The sequence below is a fragment of the Monodelphis domestica genome, chromosome 7, assembly GCF_027887165.1.
Source record: "Monodelphis domestica isolate mMonDom1 chromosome 7, mMonDom1.pri, whole genome shotgun sequence".
Lineage (NCBI taxonomy): Eukaryota > Metazoa > Chordata > Mammalia > Didelphimorphia > Didelphidae > Monodelphis > Monodelphis domestica.
This window is the reverse complement of record NC_077233.1, coordinates 93,238,077-93,252,434: the sequence shown is the minus strand read 5'-3', so window position 1 is coordinate 93,252,434 and position 14,358 is coordinate 93,238,077. Positions and strand designations below refer to the sequence as shown.

Here is a 14,358-nt window from a genome sequence, read left to right as displayed (position 1 = left end):
AAGTCACTTCATACTGTTTGCCTCAGTTTCCTCCTCTATAAAATGAACTGGAACAGGAAACAGCAAACCAGTGTCTTTCTCCCCTTCCCCCCTCAAAAAAAAAGCAAAAATAACCATAAATGGGGTCATTAGAATTAAATATAACTGAACCACAAGGTGAAAAAATAGAGGCTAGCCCAGGCTCTGAGGCTCCACCCCCTAAGCTTTTCTATAAAAACAACTCGCACCAGGTTTTCTTCCCTAAAAACAACAGGCTGAAGACTATGGTGAGCCCTGGAGAGCTAAGCCTCACTCAGGAGATGCCTCAGTCTCTAGAAGCCACAGCAGCAGAGTTGGTCATGGTTGAACTCCTTGCCTGCAGGGGTAAGTCAAGGCTTCAGGGAAATTAATTTATTATTTATATATATATATATATATATATATAAATATTAAAATATTAAAGGGATGAGACATTCCTGAGGCATGGTAATGGGAGACATGGATGGAGACAAAGAGAAACCGAGGGATGGATTGTAGAGCAAGGTCTTAGCCTAGGCTGTGTTTCTCAGGTTTGTACTGTTTTCCCCCAGTGACTGCCCAGAATGTTCTTTAAGCTGGAAGGATGGAGGGAGTGGAAGAGGGAGAAAGAGGGGAAAGATGGCTTATAAGAGAAGGGACAGCTAGAAAAGGAGCTTTCTGAGGGCAGCCACGTCCCCCAGAGGGATTTCTCTCTTCATTATAGAGTCATCAAGGGAAAGGAGAATTGGGGAGCAAGAAGAGCCCGTATTCTGCCATTTGAGTTTAGAGAAATCATTTCGCTTTCTCTGAGGCTTCAGCTACCTCAGGAGAGGACTGGAGCGAAGGATCTCTAAGACTTCTTCTGGCTTTTCATTCTGTAATTCTTAACCACCTCAGAACTTTAAGTCTTCCTTATAGTCAAGTGTGAGGGGGTCCAGAGCCACATCCAGGCCCCTTACCTGTGGGCGGCTCTCTTTCTCCTCAGAAATCCTGAATCCTGAGATTCTCTTCAGCTGTGAAGGCCAGCCAGAAATGGGCTTCTTTTTCTGCCAGGTTGAAACACTCTCCGCCCTGCAAGGCCAGATGCACCCCTCAGGTAAGGAACATCAACCCCTCTCCCAAGGACTCGCCCTCAGCCTCTGCCCTCCCTCCAGCTTCCCCCTACCTCAAAGTCACGTCCCGCCACGGGGCAGGCAGCTGACAAGCCCAGGGTGAGGCCACAACCACAGCCAAACCCCCCCCTTCGCCTCTTGTTGTCTCTCTTTCCCCCCAGAAATCCTGAGCCCTGAGACTGTCTTCAGCTGTGAAGACCAGCCAGAAATGAGCTGCTTCTATCAGGTTGAAATGCTCTCCGACCTCCAGGGGCAAACGATCCTCTCAGGTAAGAAACTTGAGAAACACCAAGCTCGAGCTCTCTCTCCCAAGAGATCCATCCTCAGCCCCCCTTCCCCTCCTCCCCGTCTGTCTGTCTGTCTATCTATCTGTCTGTCCATCCGTCCATCCCTCAGAGGTCTACCCCAGCGCCTTCTCACAAAGCTCTCCTCCCTGACACCACGGCAGCTTTCTGTGTCCACTCCTTTATTCTCAGACACCCAAAGTTCCTGTTGGGGGTTTACCTGACCAGCCTTGGCTAGAGTCAAAAAATGCCAGATGACTTTGTGTCACTGTGGGAGACCCTTGGACAGAGAGAGCAGCCTTCAGGTCACCCCCAGGGCAAGGTCCCCCCTTCTCCTGGCGGGCTTTCCTGACACTCATTCAGGGGCTTCGTTTTTCCCTCTGCTCGTGCTCCATCTGTGGCTTTCCTTGGGGCGGCAGCTGAGAAGCCAGAGCCACATCCAGGCCCCTTACCTGTGGGCGGCTCTCTTTCTCCTCAGAAATCCTGAATCCTGAGATTCTCTTCAGCTGTGAAGACCAGCCAGAAATGGGCTTCTTTTTCTGCCAGGTTGAAACACTCTCCGCCCTCCAAGGCCAGGTGCATCCCTCAGGTAAGGAACATCAACCCCTCTCCCAAGAGACCTCAAAGTCATGTCTGGCCACGGAGGAGGAAGCTGAGAAATCCCCTACCCCTGAGCTGCCTCCATCTCTGTCCCAGGTGCGTGGTCTCAGAGATAGGTCACTGCTTTATGCCCAGATACATACTCTTCCTTTCTGGGGTCTTCAATGACACCAGACTAAATTGAACTGTGTCTGAAAAGGCTTGAGATGTTTGTGTCCCCAGACTCGGCTCCTACTTGCTCTGAGCTCCAGGACAAAGGAAGATGCCTCTTCCTATAGGGACCCTTCCTACAAGACTTCCTGCCTCAGTACTACTCCCCCCACCCCAACCCGATTCAGGGATCAAAAAGAAATATTGAAAATATTGGAGGGGATGTGAAAAAATGGGGCACTCATGCACTGTTGGTGGAGTTGTGGATTGATCCAACCTTTCTGGAGAGCAATTTGGGACTAAACCCAAAGGATTATCAATCTGTGTGTACCCGTTGACCCTGAAGTACTACTACTAGATCTGTATCCTAAAGAGATTCCCCCCAAAAGGGAGAAGGAACTATTTGTACAAAAATATTTATAGCTGCTCTTTTGTGGTGGCAAAGAATTGGAAACTAAAGGAATGTTCATCAGTTGGGGAATGGCTGAACAAGTTATGGTATATGATTGTAAGGAAATACTATTGTGCTATAAGAAATTACTCAATGTGATTTCAGAAAAAAACCTGGAAACACTTACATGAATGGAAGCAAATCAAAGGGAGCAGGACCAGAGAACACTGTATACAGTAACAGCAATACTGTACCATATGCAATTCTGGATGACAACTATTCTCAGCAATATAACATCCAAAACAATTCCAAAAGATTCATGATAAAAATGCTCTCCATCTCCAGAGAAAGAACGGATAGGGTCTGGATGCAGATCAAAACATACTATTTTTCACTTTATTTTTTTCATGAAGTTTCTTTTTAGTGTATTTTCTTTCACAACATGACTAATATGAAAATATGTTTTGCATAATTGCACACATGCAACCTATATCAACTTGTTTATGTCAGGGAAAAGGGAGAATAAGGGTAAAGATTTGGAATTCAAAAAAAAATTAATAATGTTAAAAATGTATTTACATGCAATTGGGTGAAAAATAAAACATTATTAAAAAGAAAAAGAAAGAAACCTTGAACTTGTATACAGAGACACTTCTATTGTTAGCCCTAATAGAGTGGGGCCCTGGACCTTTACCTTCTGTCTCAGTATCAATTCTAAGACAGAACAGAAAGGGCAAGGCTATCGGGATTAAGTGACTTGCCCAAGGTCACACAACTAGGAAGTATCTGAGGACAGATTTGAATCCGGGCCCTCCTGACTCCAGGCCTGGTACAATACCCACTCTGTTCCCTGGCTTCACACACATATAACATATATTCTTTACCAAAGACAAAAGCCCTGTCTTCAGAGAGTTCATAGTCTATTGGCTTTGCTAGGACCTTTTCATAAAATTTTTCCCCCTCTTCCTACCCCATTCCAATCTCTTCTTTCAGCCCATCCTTTTTCTGCTCTTTCCATCCATAGGTGAAACACCCTTTCAGCTACTCCAGCAAAACAATGCCCTGAATCCAGACCACACTAGGTATTTCCCAGGCACAACAGCCACAGATCACGATATGGTAAATATATCCTTGAAAAATCTGCCATCACCATAGCCCTTCCTCCCCACCCCCTGCCCTAATCTTCCCTCTGTTCTGAGTCCCAGACTTCCTAAGGATTCTTAACTTGGGGTCTATGAACTTTTAAAAAAATTATGATTTTAATAAATTTCTAAACAACTGATTTCTTCCATCATCCCATGTACTTTTTTGTGAATTTAAAAACATGATTCTCTGGATGGATCTATAGACTTTACCAGACTGCCAAGTGGATCCATGACAAAAAAAAATTAAGAACCTTTCTAGGAGAATGGCTTATGGGCTCCCCCATCTTGGGCTCGGGGCCCCCAGTTCCAGGGGAAGCGATAGTAATCACTCCTGGGTTTTAAGTTGTACTGGGGTCCCACACATAGACATCTTTCACGTTTCCAGAATCAATGTAGTTTTTCAAACTTCTCCCAGGAGGACGTGTTGGGATTCAGAGGAAGGACGCACGGCCCTTTCTGGTCCTCTGATTCCTGTTGTCTTTTCTTCCTTCCACAAAAGATGCAAGATTCTGGGAACAAGGAACCAGACTCCAGCCAGATGGTCTTGCACCCCCTACACCAGAGATATGTCTCCTCACCAGGCTACATCAGGCCCCCACCGAAGGCTAGGAGAAGACTCGCCTATGACCCTTGATCTTCCTCTCCCCAGCTGACCCCCAAGAAGTCTGGCCCAATGCTGGCTGCCTCTGTTCATTACTGACTACAGAGCTCTCTAGTCACTTCCTCTTCTTAGGAAGCTTCTTTTTCCCTTCTGTTTAAAAGTGTTTCTCTACCTCCCAAATTGCTCCCAACCTCTAATTCTTTGAAAAGCCCACACTGGAATACTGTACAAATAAATGGAAATCCTCATGGCAAATGGGTTTGAGTTGGGGTTTTTTGTTGTTGTTTTTTTGGGGGGGTGAATTGGTAAGAGTTGCTTGATTACCTCCTGGTACAATCCAGCTCCCTGCCTATATGGTATCCCCTTAACACTTGGGGTACCTCAAAAGCCTTGCCACGTGTTCCATTCTTCAGAGGGCCTCTGTCTCCTACAAACCCCCGAAGTCTGGTGTGCTTAGGACCCGTAAGGCTCTGATGATGTTATTTCTTTGCTGTGGTTCTGTTAGTTACATTATCCATCAGAGCCTGCTTCCTCATTTGAAAGGTGATGGTCATTCCCATGACACTGCTGCACTGGCTTCTTGTGCGAGAATCATTCTGCAGAGGATTAGGTGCCTGTATCAATGGACAACCAACCTTTCCAGTTCTGGCTGCTGGTTCTCACCCACCCGGTCTGCACTTGTCACCCCATAGGCCCAGCAACAAATATATGGGCCTATTCCTTGCTTTCCATTTTCCCTTAGGAGCCTCTCCTCAATTGAAAAATCAGTCCATCTGACCTTGAGTCCTCCCAACATGAACTCTAGAACCAACTAGTCAAAGTGATTTGGAGCCAAGTTCTCAGACTTCCTCTTCTCTCCTCGCCCCCTTATCCTACTATCGTTCTCAGATATTTACTAATATTCAGTTCCACGATCTTCCAAAGTCCCTGGACTCATAGTTGGGCAAACAGCACACTCCTCTCTCCTTTTTATCTCTGACACTTTAGTTGTCAAAAACCACCCAACAAACCACACCCTCCCCCAGCAATCAAAGAACAGAAATACTGGAATTTGATAACCCAATGTCTGCTAAACCTGAGAACGTAGACCATTTTGGAAAGAATTCCTGATAGGACAAAATAGTTAGCTGTTTCATATGAAATGGATATAGATCAACATCTTATTCCACATGTAATAAATTCCAAATGGATATCTCAATATATATAAAAGGCCCACCTTTTTTCTTAAATAAGAGGATAATTGAGATTAGAAATCAAGGATGTCCATTATCCAACTATTTTTTATATAGTGCTAGAAATGCTAATTGTAACAATGAGAAAAGAAAAACAAGGGATAAATATAGGCTAAAAAATTATCACTGTACAGGGGATGTGAGAATTTACTTGAAGAAACCAAGAACTAATAAATTTAATTGAGAGAATTTCAGCAAAGCTACAGAATAAATTTAATTAATTCATTTCAGCTTTCCTATTACCAGCAAAACCCAGCAGGAAGAGATAAAGAAATTGTATTTAAAATATCTACTGAATGGATAAAATACTTGGGCACCTCCCTAAAAAGATAAAAACAGGAACTATACAAATACAACTACAAAATACTCTTTATGGAAATTAAAAGATATAATTTTTTTAAATGTATTCCTCATCTGTAGGGCAAACAAATAGAGAAATGCCAGCATCATCTGAATTAAATAATTTATTTAATGTCATAATCAAACTACCAGAGGATTATTTTATAGCATTGTGTGGGGGATAAAATTCATCTGGAAGAACAAAAAAAAAAACAAAAAAAAACAAGAATCTTACAGCAAATTTTGAGAAAAAGTGGGAAGATGAGGGACTTATAAGTACCATGTCTATTCTACAAAGCAATAATCCTCAAAATTATTTAGTATTGATTTAAAAATTAGGATCTATTAGTGAAGCAGACTACATACTCGACATACAGAAACAAATAGACCAAGTTGCCAAGTGTTCAATAAACCAAAGGACCCCAATTATTAGAGTAACAACTCACTATTGCACAAAAACTGTATAGTTTTAGCAGAAGTTAGATTTAGAGCAACATTTCACACAACATACCAAGATTACCTCCAAATAGATATGACTCAACATAAATATATTAGAGAAGCATGAAAGCTTCCCTGTACAGAGCTAGAGGAAGAATTTGTAACCAAACAAGGAATAGCAAGGATAGAAGAAAACAGATACTTTTGATATTTTTTAAATGCTGTACAAACAAAACAAGTCAAACCAAGGGAGGAAAAATTAACTGGGGGAAAAAAATCTTGTCACAAACCTATATGATAAACACCTCATTTAAAAAACATATTGGGGTGGCAGCTGGGTGGCTTAGTGGATTGAGAGCCAGGCCCAGAAATGGGAGGTCCTGGGTTCAAATGTGACCTCAGACACTTCCTAGCTGTGTGCCCCTGGGCAAGTCACTTGACCCCCATTGCCCAGCCCTTACTACTCTTCTGCCTTAGAACTAATGCACAGCATTGATTCTAAGACAGAAGGTAAGGTTTTTAATTAAAAAAAAACAAACATATAAGGGGATAGGCCTGGAATCAGTAGGACTCAGTTCCAAATCTAGCCTCCGACACTTCCTAGCTGTGTGACCCTAGGCAATTTATATATATATATATATATATATATATATATATATATATACACACACACACACACAAACACTGAAGTGATTGTGATGGATCCCTCAATTACCAAATGGGCAACAGGCTGTTCTCAAAGGGAAAAATCCAGTCTATCTAGAACCATATTTTTTAAAAGTTCCTGTTGCAGCAAGAAAAATGGAAATTAGAGCAACTGTGAGGTTCCAGCTCACAACCATCAGATTGCCAAAGTTACAAAAAAATAAAATGACAAATGTTAGAAGTTTATGGCTACAATAGCCATATTGATGCACTGTTGGAAGAGTTGTGGCCTGGTCCAACCATTCTGGAAAGCAATTCTGAATTGTGACCTCAAAATACCTAAACTGTGTAAACCCTTTGGCCCATTCATATCTTTACTAGGCCAATACCCCAAAGAGGAAAAGGACCCACATTTACAAAAATGTTGACAGTAAGGATTTGTTTTGCTTTTATAAGAGAAAAGAACTGGAATCTAAAGAGGGTGAGAGCTATCAATTTGATAATAGCTGAGAAAATTATGGCATATTAGTATAATGGAATATTATTATGCTATATGACAAAGGGAGGATTTCAAAGAAATCTGGGAAGACTTGTATGAATGACAATGATTAAAAGGAGCAGAACTAGGAAAAGTTTATCCAATTACAAAATGGGGGAAAAATACTTTGAAAGACTTGGGAATTCAGTGTTCAGTCTAATAAGCAGCCAGATTCTAGAGGACCGATAATGAAATAAGCTCTACAACTCCTAGAAAAGAGGTAATAAATTTGAGGTGCACAATGATACACATTTTGTGACATTTAAAGTTTTATTGAATAAAAAATAAAACATGGAATTCTGAGTTCACAGAACAAAGCAGCTGTCCTACTGAAAGTGAGTCTTGTGCTATATAACCTTACTAACAGCAGTTATGGAAAAGGCATGGAATGTTTGAGTTATCTGACAAGCAAAGGGGAACTGGGGATAATTTATGGGAACTGAGAGAAAAACAGGACCAGGTAAAATCTAGGCACATTGAACATGCTTCTAGTGCTTATATCCCTAAATTAATACTTCCATAAATTAATAGCTGATATTACTGGAAACTGCTCATTGAGAAAAGCTTTTAAAAATTTCCTATACCCTTGTAGTACCATGGAACTTTTAAAATTCAGTATTTTGATGTGTTTACATGAAAAAAAAAACCAATATCAAAAGCAGTAACATCAATAATCTAAACCCAGAAACTGGGCATACCGATGAGACCATGCATTTTTTCATGACATTTCAATTCGTGCAAAGACTTTTTCTTGTCTAAGCACCTTGCTGGGGATGTATCTCACTTAGTCAGGTGGGCTGAGAGAGATGGCCAAAACACTCCAAGAACAGAGGGAAGCAGCTCATCTGAGACTGCCTCCTCTCAACAACTTGCAGTCACAAAACAAAAAGGGAAACCCCCCCCCCTCCCCCTGGAGCACACAGAACACGGCTCTACACAAAGGACATCCCTCTGGCAAGGGGACCAGTGGGGCTTCCTCCTATAAGCTGGCCAGCTGGAGGCCTCCCACCCAACACACAGCCACACCAAGTCGGGATGAGCAGGAATGAAACATCTGGGAGACACAATACCTGGCTTTTTCACTGGTTAAACATTCAGCTCTAAAGCTGTTCAGGATGCTTTTGTTAACCACAGAGAAGCACCTACAACACACAAATATCACAAATGACATCATTTTCAGTCACTGTAAGCTAAGGCTAACTAAGAGCTACTGAGAACAAGGACAACGATAAAGAGGGGCACCCCCAGACCCAGATCCAGAGAAGGACCACATCGAGTGGCTCCAGGGCCCAGGTTTAAGGGGCAGAGAGAGGGGACTCTCGGGAAGGGGACCCCGTGTTTTCCTCTGGTGGAAAAACTGTCAGGGTACAAGCCCGGATACCCCCTAGAGATTCGGGCAGGTCAAAAACCTTGTGCCACTCATCCTTCTCTGGATCGTATTTCTGCACTATCTCCACCATACAGCGGTTATTCCAGGAGTAGCCTCCCACCACATAGATCTTATCCTCAAATACGGCCACGCCCACATCGCTCTGGCCTCTTAACATGGCAGCGATGGGAGTCCACTGGTCGAGGGCCGGCAGGTAGTACTCGCAGCTGAGCACGTCGTCGTAATCACTAGTTCCTCGGAAGTGGTTGCCCCCGATGACGTAAAGCTTCTCTCCCACAGTACACATGCAGTGCAGCCCCCTGACCGTGGTCATGGGCGCCTTCTGGGTCCATTTGTCCGTGTCCGGGTCAAAGCACATGAGCTCCTTCTGGAAAGTGTCATGAGTGATTCCCCCCGAAATATACATGAGGCCTCCGTACACGGTGCCCGCGTGGCCATAGTGGGGCTCGCTCATCTTGGCCACGTAGCTCCACTCGTTCATGCGGGGGCTGTAGCATTCCACGGTGGCCAGCTCTCCGGCCGCGTTGCGGCCCCCCACGGCGTACAGGTGGCCCTTGAGGGCGCTCAGGTGGAAGAAGGTGCGCTTCTCATTGAGGGGCGCCACCTGGATCCACTTGTTGGAGCGCGGGTCGAAGCGGAAGACCGTGTCCACGGCCGTCTTGCCTTTGGTGTCGTAGTTGCTCTGGCCCCCCACCACGTAGAGGAAGTTTCCGATGACGGCGATGCCGTGCTGGTAGCGCGGGGCGTCCATGGGGGCCAGCGCCTTCCACTCGTTGGCCTTCTCGTCGTACATCCTCAGCTCCTTGCTGACCACCAGCTGCTGCCTCAGCACGCCGCCCAACGTGACCAGGTGCGTGCTGTCCGAGCGGATGGCGGTGCGCTCCGACTGCATGACGGGCTGCATGTAGGGCATCATCTGGTAGTTGCTGGCCTCCAGCAGCAGGTTGACGCAGGTGTTGTCGGCGCGCATGAAGTCCACCGTCTGCACGTAGTTGATGAGGTCCTGGGGCGACATGAGCGGGAAGCGGATGTTCTTCATGAGCTTGGGCGCCAGCTCCATGCGCGGCTCCTCGTGGCGCAGCCAGCGGCACGCGGCCTTGAAGAGCTCCAGCTCGCCACAGTGCTTGAGGCTGTTGCTGGCCAGCGCCGCCGCCAGCCGCTCGAAGGGCAGCTTCTCGAACTCGCCGCTGTGCAGCAGCGCCGGGAAGTTGCGCAGGATGAAGTTGTTCACGTACTTGTCCACCTCCGTCAGGTTGTACGTGTTGGCCAGCCGCCCCACCTCCACACAGTTCTCTAGGGACACGCCCGAGATGAGGAAGACCTTGCAGAAGTCCAGGGCCGGCAGCACCTGCAGGAAGCTGGCCGCCTCCAGAGTGTCCTGCAGGTTGTCCATGGTCAGCGACAGCTTGGCCGTGTAGATGAAGTCGATGATCTTCTTCAGGCCCACCTTGTTCACGCCGTGCAGCTTGATGCACTTCAGATCTTGCTCTTTCATGCCCCCCGTGAACATGGCCTTGAAGTAGTCGCTGGCCGAGGCCATCATGGCCCGGTGCACCGGGAACGCATCATCGCCGTCGCCCGGCACCAGGCTCACGTCGCACAGCAAGCCCTCCCCGCGCAGCTGGTCGAAGCCCCGCAGCACCACCGAGCTGTGCGTGTTGCTGCGGAAGAACCGGGTCGTGCCGGCCTTGGATGACTGCAAGTGGGCGGACACGCCCATCTCGCCACCGCCGCTGCCGCTGCTGCCGCTGCCGCCGCCGCCGCCGCCGCCGCCGCCGCTGCCGCTCCCTAGAGGCGCCTTCACGTGAGCCTCCTCGTCTGGCCCCAGGCACCGCTCGCCGATGGCCGCCAGGAGCTCCCCTCCGGGGCCGCAATGGTCCATCCCCCCGCGCCGCTGCCCTGGTCCGCGGAGGGCCCGGGATGGACGCTGCTGACGCCGCCGCCGCCTCTGCTGCTGCCCCTAGGCTCCGCAGGCTAGGCTAGGCTACGCTAGGCTCGGCTCGGCTCGGCTCGGCTCCTCTGTGGGCGGGGGAGGAGGAACGGAGAGGAGGGGGCTGCGCCGCTCGCGCGCCCGCGAGCTTGGCTGGGGGGCGGGGGGGGGGCGCGCTGGCGGGCTCGCGGCCTCCTCCCAAGGCCTCCAGCCTGCCGGGATCTGCGCTAGGCCGCTGCGCAGCCGGGGTTGCCGCTTTCGGGCCGCTGCGGGCCTCGGGCTCCGCGTGCCCTAGCCTGCCCAGTAGTCCCTTGGGGTCCTAAGGCCCCGCTGGACCTCGGCTCCCGGGGCCTGGGCTCTCCTTCTCCGGCAGAGATCGGGGCCCTGGGCCTCCAGCCTGGGAGCCGCTGCTGCCGCTGGAGACAACTATGCTGTCGGGGCCGCTGCTGCCGCTGATGTTCCCCAGGCTGGGGCTACTGGGGTTGCGGCGACGGCGGCGGCGGCGGAGGCTGCTGCCGGGGCTTCTGGGGCTGTTGCTGGGGCTCCTGCTGCTTGCTGCCTCTGTTGCTACCTCTGCCGCTGTCTCTGCTTCCTCTGCTGCCGCTGCCGCTGCCGCTGCCGCTGCTGCTGCTTCTGCCGCCGCCGCCGCCGCCGCCGCAACTGCAACTGCAGCTGCAGAGACGTACATTTCTGGACCCGGGCAGGAGCGAAATTTGTTTTGCTCCACTATGCACATCGATTACAGGGGGTGGGGGGTGGGGGTGGAGGATTAGTAGGGATAAGGGAGGGGGTCTTTTAATGGGGGAGTGGGTGGGAGGAAGGGAAGAAAATGCTTTATTATTGAAAAATAAAATTAATTTTAGAGAAAAAAATGGACGGAGGTCGGTTTCATAATTATGCATCAGGGAAGAGTGATTTTTTTTCTCTTTAAGTATATGCGGGGGGGGGGGGGTTGTTGTTTTTACCTCCCCGACATTCCCTGAGATAGCCTCTCAGAAAGCCTTTGTTTTTGCAAAGAATAAAAAGAAAGAACACATATTTCTGCAAAAGTCGCCAATAGACCAGCCAATTCAGACCGGATATGGAGTGTTCTGAACACACCCATCACCCACCCCCTGCAAAGAGGTGACAGAAGAGCATCCTCCCACCTCTTCTTGGGGCTGAGCTTTTTCAGTGGAACTGGCCAACTTTCTGTCGTTTTTATTTTTGCTGCCCATAAACACTCCCCCCGGGAACCAGGGAACCAGCCTTTGTGTGAACACCGTTACCAAGTGACCTGACACTGACAAAAGGAGCCCATTCTTCGGGGTAGCTCCTCTGATAAGCCTGGCTTGCTCTTTATTCTCTTCCTCCAATCTACTGACCAAAATAATCAGAAAATCTTTTGGGCAAATATATTTTGACACTGAGCTGAGTGTAATCAGATCTAAAGTCAAGTACAGACAGCAGGTCTTTCCTGTCCTTTGAAAATCCAAGCGTGGCATAGTTTTGTTTTGTTTTGTTTTTAAGTCTTTGTGGTGGCGAATGAATGAGCAGGGACAGAGCACCAGTATTTGTTAAGGGTTTATCCTGTGTGAGGTGATGTGCTAATTGCTGCGGATGTGAAGAGAGCTCTGATGAGCATGTGCAGCATTAGGATGATGTAATCCCCACCAGGAAGAGACTGAGGGCTCCTTTCCAGAAAAGCATGATGCAGTGTGATGAGAGTGACCGGTTCCCTGATTGGGAGAATACACTGACATTGTTTCCAGGCAGTTTACTGGATGGGGAAGAGAAGGTGTATAGGGATTGCTTGCAAAGCTGGGGTTGGGATTCGTTCAAAAGACACCGACTAGATAAAGAGAAGCCTGGTGCTCAGGGCTGCCTGTGTTTAAGCGAGGAGGCCTAAAGAGGCCTCAGACTTTTGTGTCCCTCCCCTGGGGTTATATGGCCTGGGAGTGCATGGCTCTGCTTTTCCTTCTCTCTCTGCTGTGTGGAATGGTGGAGATGGAGAAGAAACACTAGAATGAGAGCCTGAAGCATTGCCATCAGAGAAAGAACCCACAGAATCTCTGGAGGGGCAGATGTAGCTGGCTTCTGGCAGAAGGAGCCCAGAGCATCCCTACACGGGTCCTGGAGGATGTGGTCTAGTGTCAGATGTGCTGAGGAATGGAGAATGATTAGATTTGGCAGGGAAGAGAGCAAGAAAGGAAGAAGAGAGAGATGAGAGCTAAGGAGGATGGAGAACACATGGAAGTGTTTATGGACAGCAGGGAAGGAGCCAGAATATTGGGAGACAGTGGAATTGCTTGTCCACTCTGGGAGGGGGTAGAAAAGAGGTGAGGGAGACAAGAAGAATCATGTTAAGCAAGGGGGGGGGGGGATTAAAAATCAAATAAAAAAGAATATTGGGAGAGATTGGAGGCAAGAGAGATAGACAATGGGAGCAATTTGCTGGAGAAGTGGGTGCATGAAGAGGGAGTGAGGGGTGCCTCTTCTGTCTGTTACTGGGGAGAAATCTGAGGGATATGAGATGGAGGGTGCTGTTCGTAAGTGGCTCCACATTTTTCACTGGATTCTGTGACACTAAACAGAGGAACTTAGAAAATAGGATCCCAAGAACAGTTTTGAGGAAAGGAGAAAAGATTTGGAACTGATACTTAAGAGACTCAGATGAATAGGGCTAAGAGGGATACGGCATCAGGAAAGGAGGGAGGATATAAAAGAACCCATTCTCAATTTCCTTATTCCTGAATCTGACAAACCTTGGGAGGGGGGAGGGAGGACTTATTTTCTTTTCCTGAATCTGACAAACCTTGGGAGGGGGGAGGGAGGACTTATTTTCTTTTACTTCTTTTCATTTCATAAGCATTTATTTGTCCCTTTTACCTTCATCCCCCATTAGGGAAAAAAAGTCCCTTCTAAAAGCAAATTCTCAAATTGACCAAGTCCAGAAACGTATGTGTCCATTCTATTTAGTCATTTGTCTCTGTATCAAGAGATGGGTAACATATTTCATCAGGAGCCCTCTGCCATTGTAGTCTGTCATTGTACTCATCAGAATACTAGGTCTGAGGGCAGCTGGGTAGCTCAGTGGACTGAGAGCCAGACCTAGAGATTAGAGGTCCTGGATTCAAATGTGGCCATAGTCACTTCCTAGCTGTATGACCCTGGGCAAGTCACTTAACCCCCATTGCCTAGCCCTTTCCACTCTTCTGCCTTGCAACAATCAATGCACAGTATTGATTCTAAGACTGAAGGTAAGGGTTGAAAAAACATTCCTAGGTCTTTCAAAGTAGTTTGTGTTTACAATATTGTTGTTGTTATATAAATTATTCTCCTAGATGTGGTTTTTTTATTCCATATTAGTTTGTACCATATTTTGCAGGTTTTTCTGAAAGGTCCTTTTCATTATTTCTTATGGCATAATATTATCTAATTACATTCCTATACCATAATTTTTCCAGCCATTCCCCAATTTGTTAGCAATAACATTTCATTTTATAATTTATACATAATTTTACAGTTATAATTAAAGTCTTTGATTTAAATATTAATTTCTAAAGCACATATAAAACTAAATATGT

The 14,358-nt window shown here is 47.0% G+C and overlaps 2 protein-coding genes and 1 long non-coding RNA gene across 4 annotated transcripts in view; 1 reads left to right on the top strand and 2 right to left on the bottom strand.

Moving 5' to 3' along the window:
• The window catches only part of LOC107649678 (uncharacterized), a 50,675-nt gene extending 48,735 nt beyond the window's left edge, over positions 1 to 1,940 (bottom strand). The window contains exons 1-2 of one of the 2 annotated variants that reach the window (XR_001623720.2): positions 1,846 to 1,940; positions 957 to 1,068 (exon numbers count right to left, since the gene is read on the bottom strand). This is a non-coding gene — a long non-coding RNA (uncharacterized LOC107649678). The other variant, XR_001623719.2, reaches the window with a different exon arrangement.
• LOC103101628 (uncharacterized) lies at positions 256 to 4,535 on the top strand. The gene is made up of 6 exons (XM_007499812.3): positions 256 to 363; positions 983 to 1,093; positions 1,271 to 1,378; positions 1,872 to 1,982; positions 3,559 to 3,653; positions 4,179 to 4,535. The coding sequence occupies exons 1-6, from the start codon at positions 264 to 266 to the stop codon at positions 4,311 to 4,313; spliced, it is 660 nt and encodes a 219-aa protein (XP_007499874.2). The 5' UTR covers positions 256 to 263; the 3' UTR covers positions 4,314 to 4,535.
• A 1,423-nt stretch (positions 4,536 to 5,958) lies between these two features.
• On the bottom strand, positions 5,959 to 10,751 carry LOC100027105 (kelch-like protein 9). Its single transcript, XM_016424369.2, has one exon. It carries the CDS (start codon positions 10,742 to 10,744, stop codon positions 8,768 to 8,770), a length of 1,977 nt encoding a protein of 658 aa, XP_016279855.2. The 5' UTR covers positions 10,745 to 10,751; the 3' UTR covers positions 5,959 to 8,767.
• Positions 10,752 to 14,358: the final 3,607 nt, after the last annotated feature.

Coding starts and splice junctions, on each gene's coding strand:
- LOC103101628 (XM_007499812.3), top strand. CDS start 264: ATGGTGAGCCCTGGAGAGCTAAGCCTCACTCAGGAGATGCCTCAGTCT. Junction 1,094..1,270: donor AGGCCAGATGCACCCCTCAG/GTAAGGAACATC, acceptor CTTTCCCCCCAG/AAATCCTGAGCCCTGAGACT. Junction 1,379..1,871: donor GGGGCAAACGATCCTCTCAG/GTAAGAAACTTG, acceptor CTTTCTCCTCAG/AAATCCTGAATCCTGAGATT.
- LOC100027105 (XM_016424369.2), bottom strand. CDS start 10,744: ATGGACCATTGCGGCCCCGGAGGGGAGCTCCTGGCGGCCATCGGCGAG.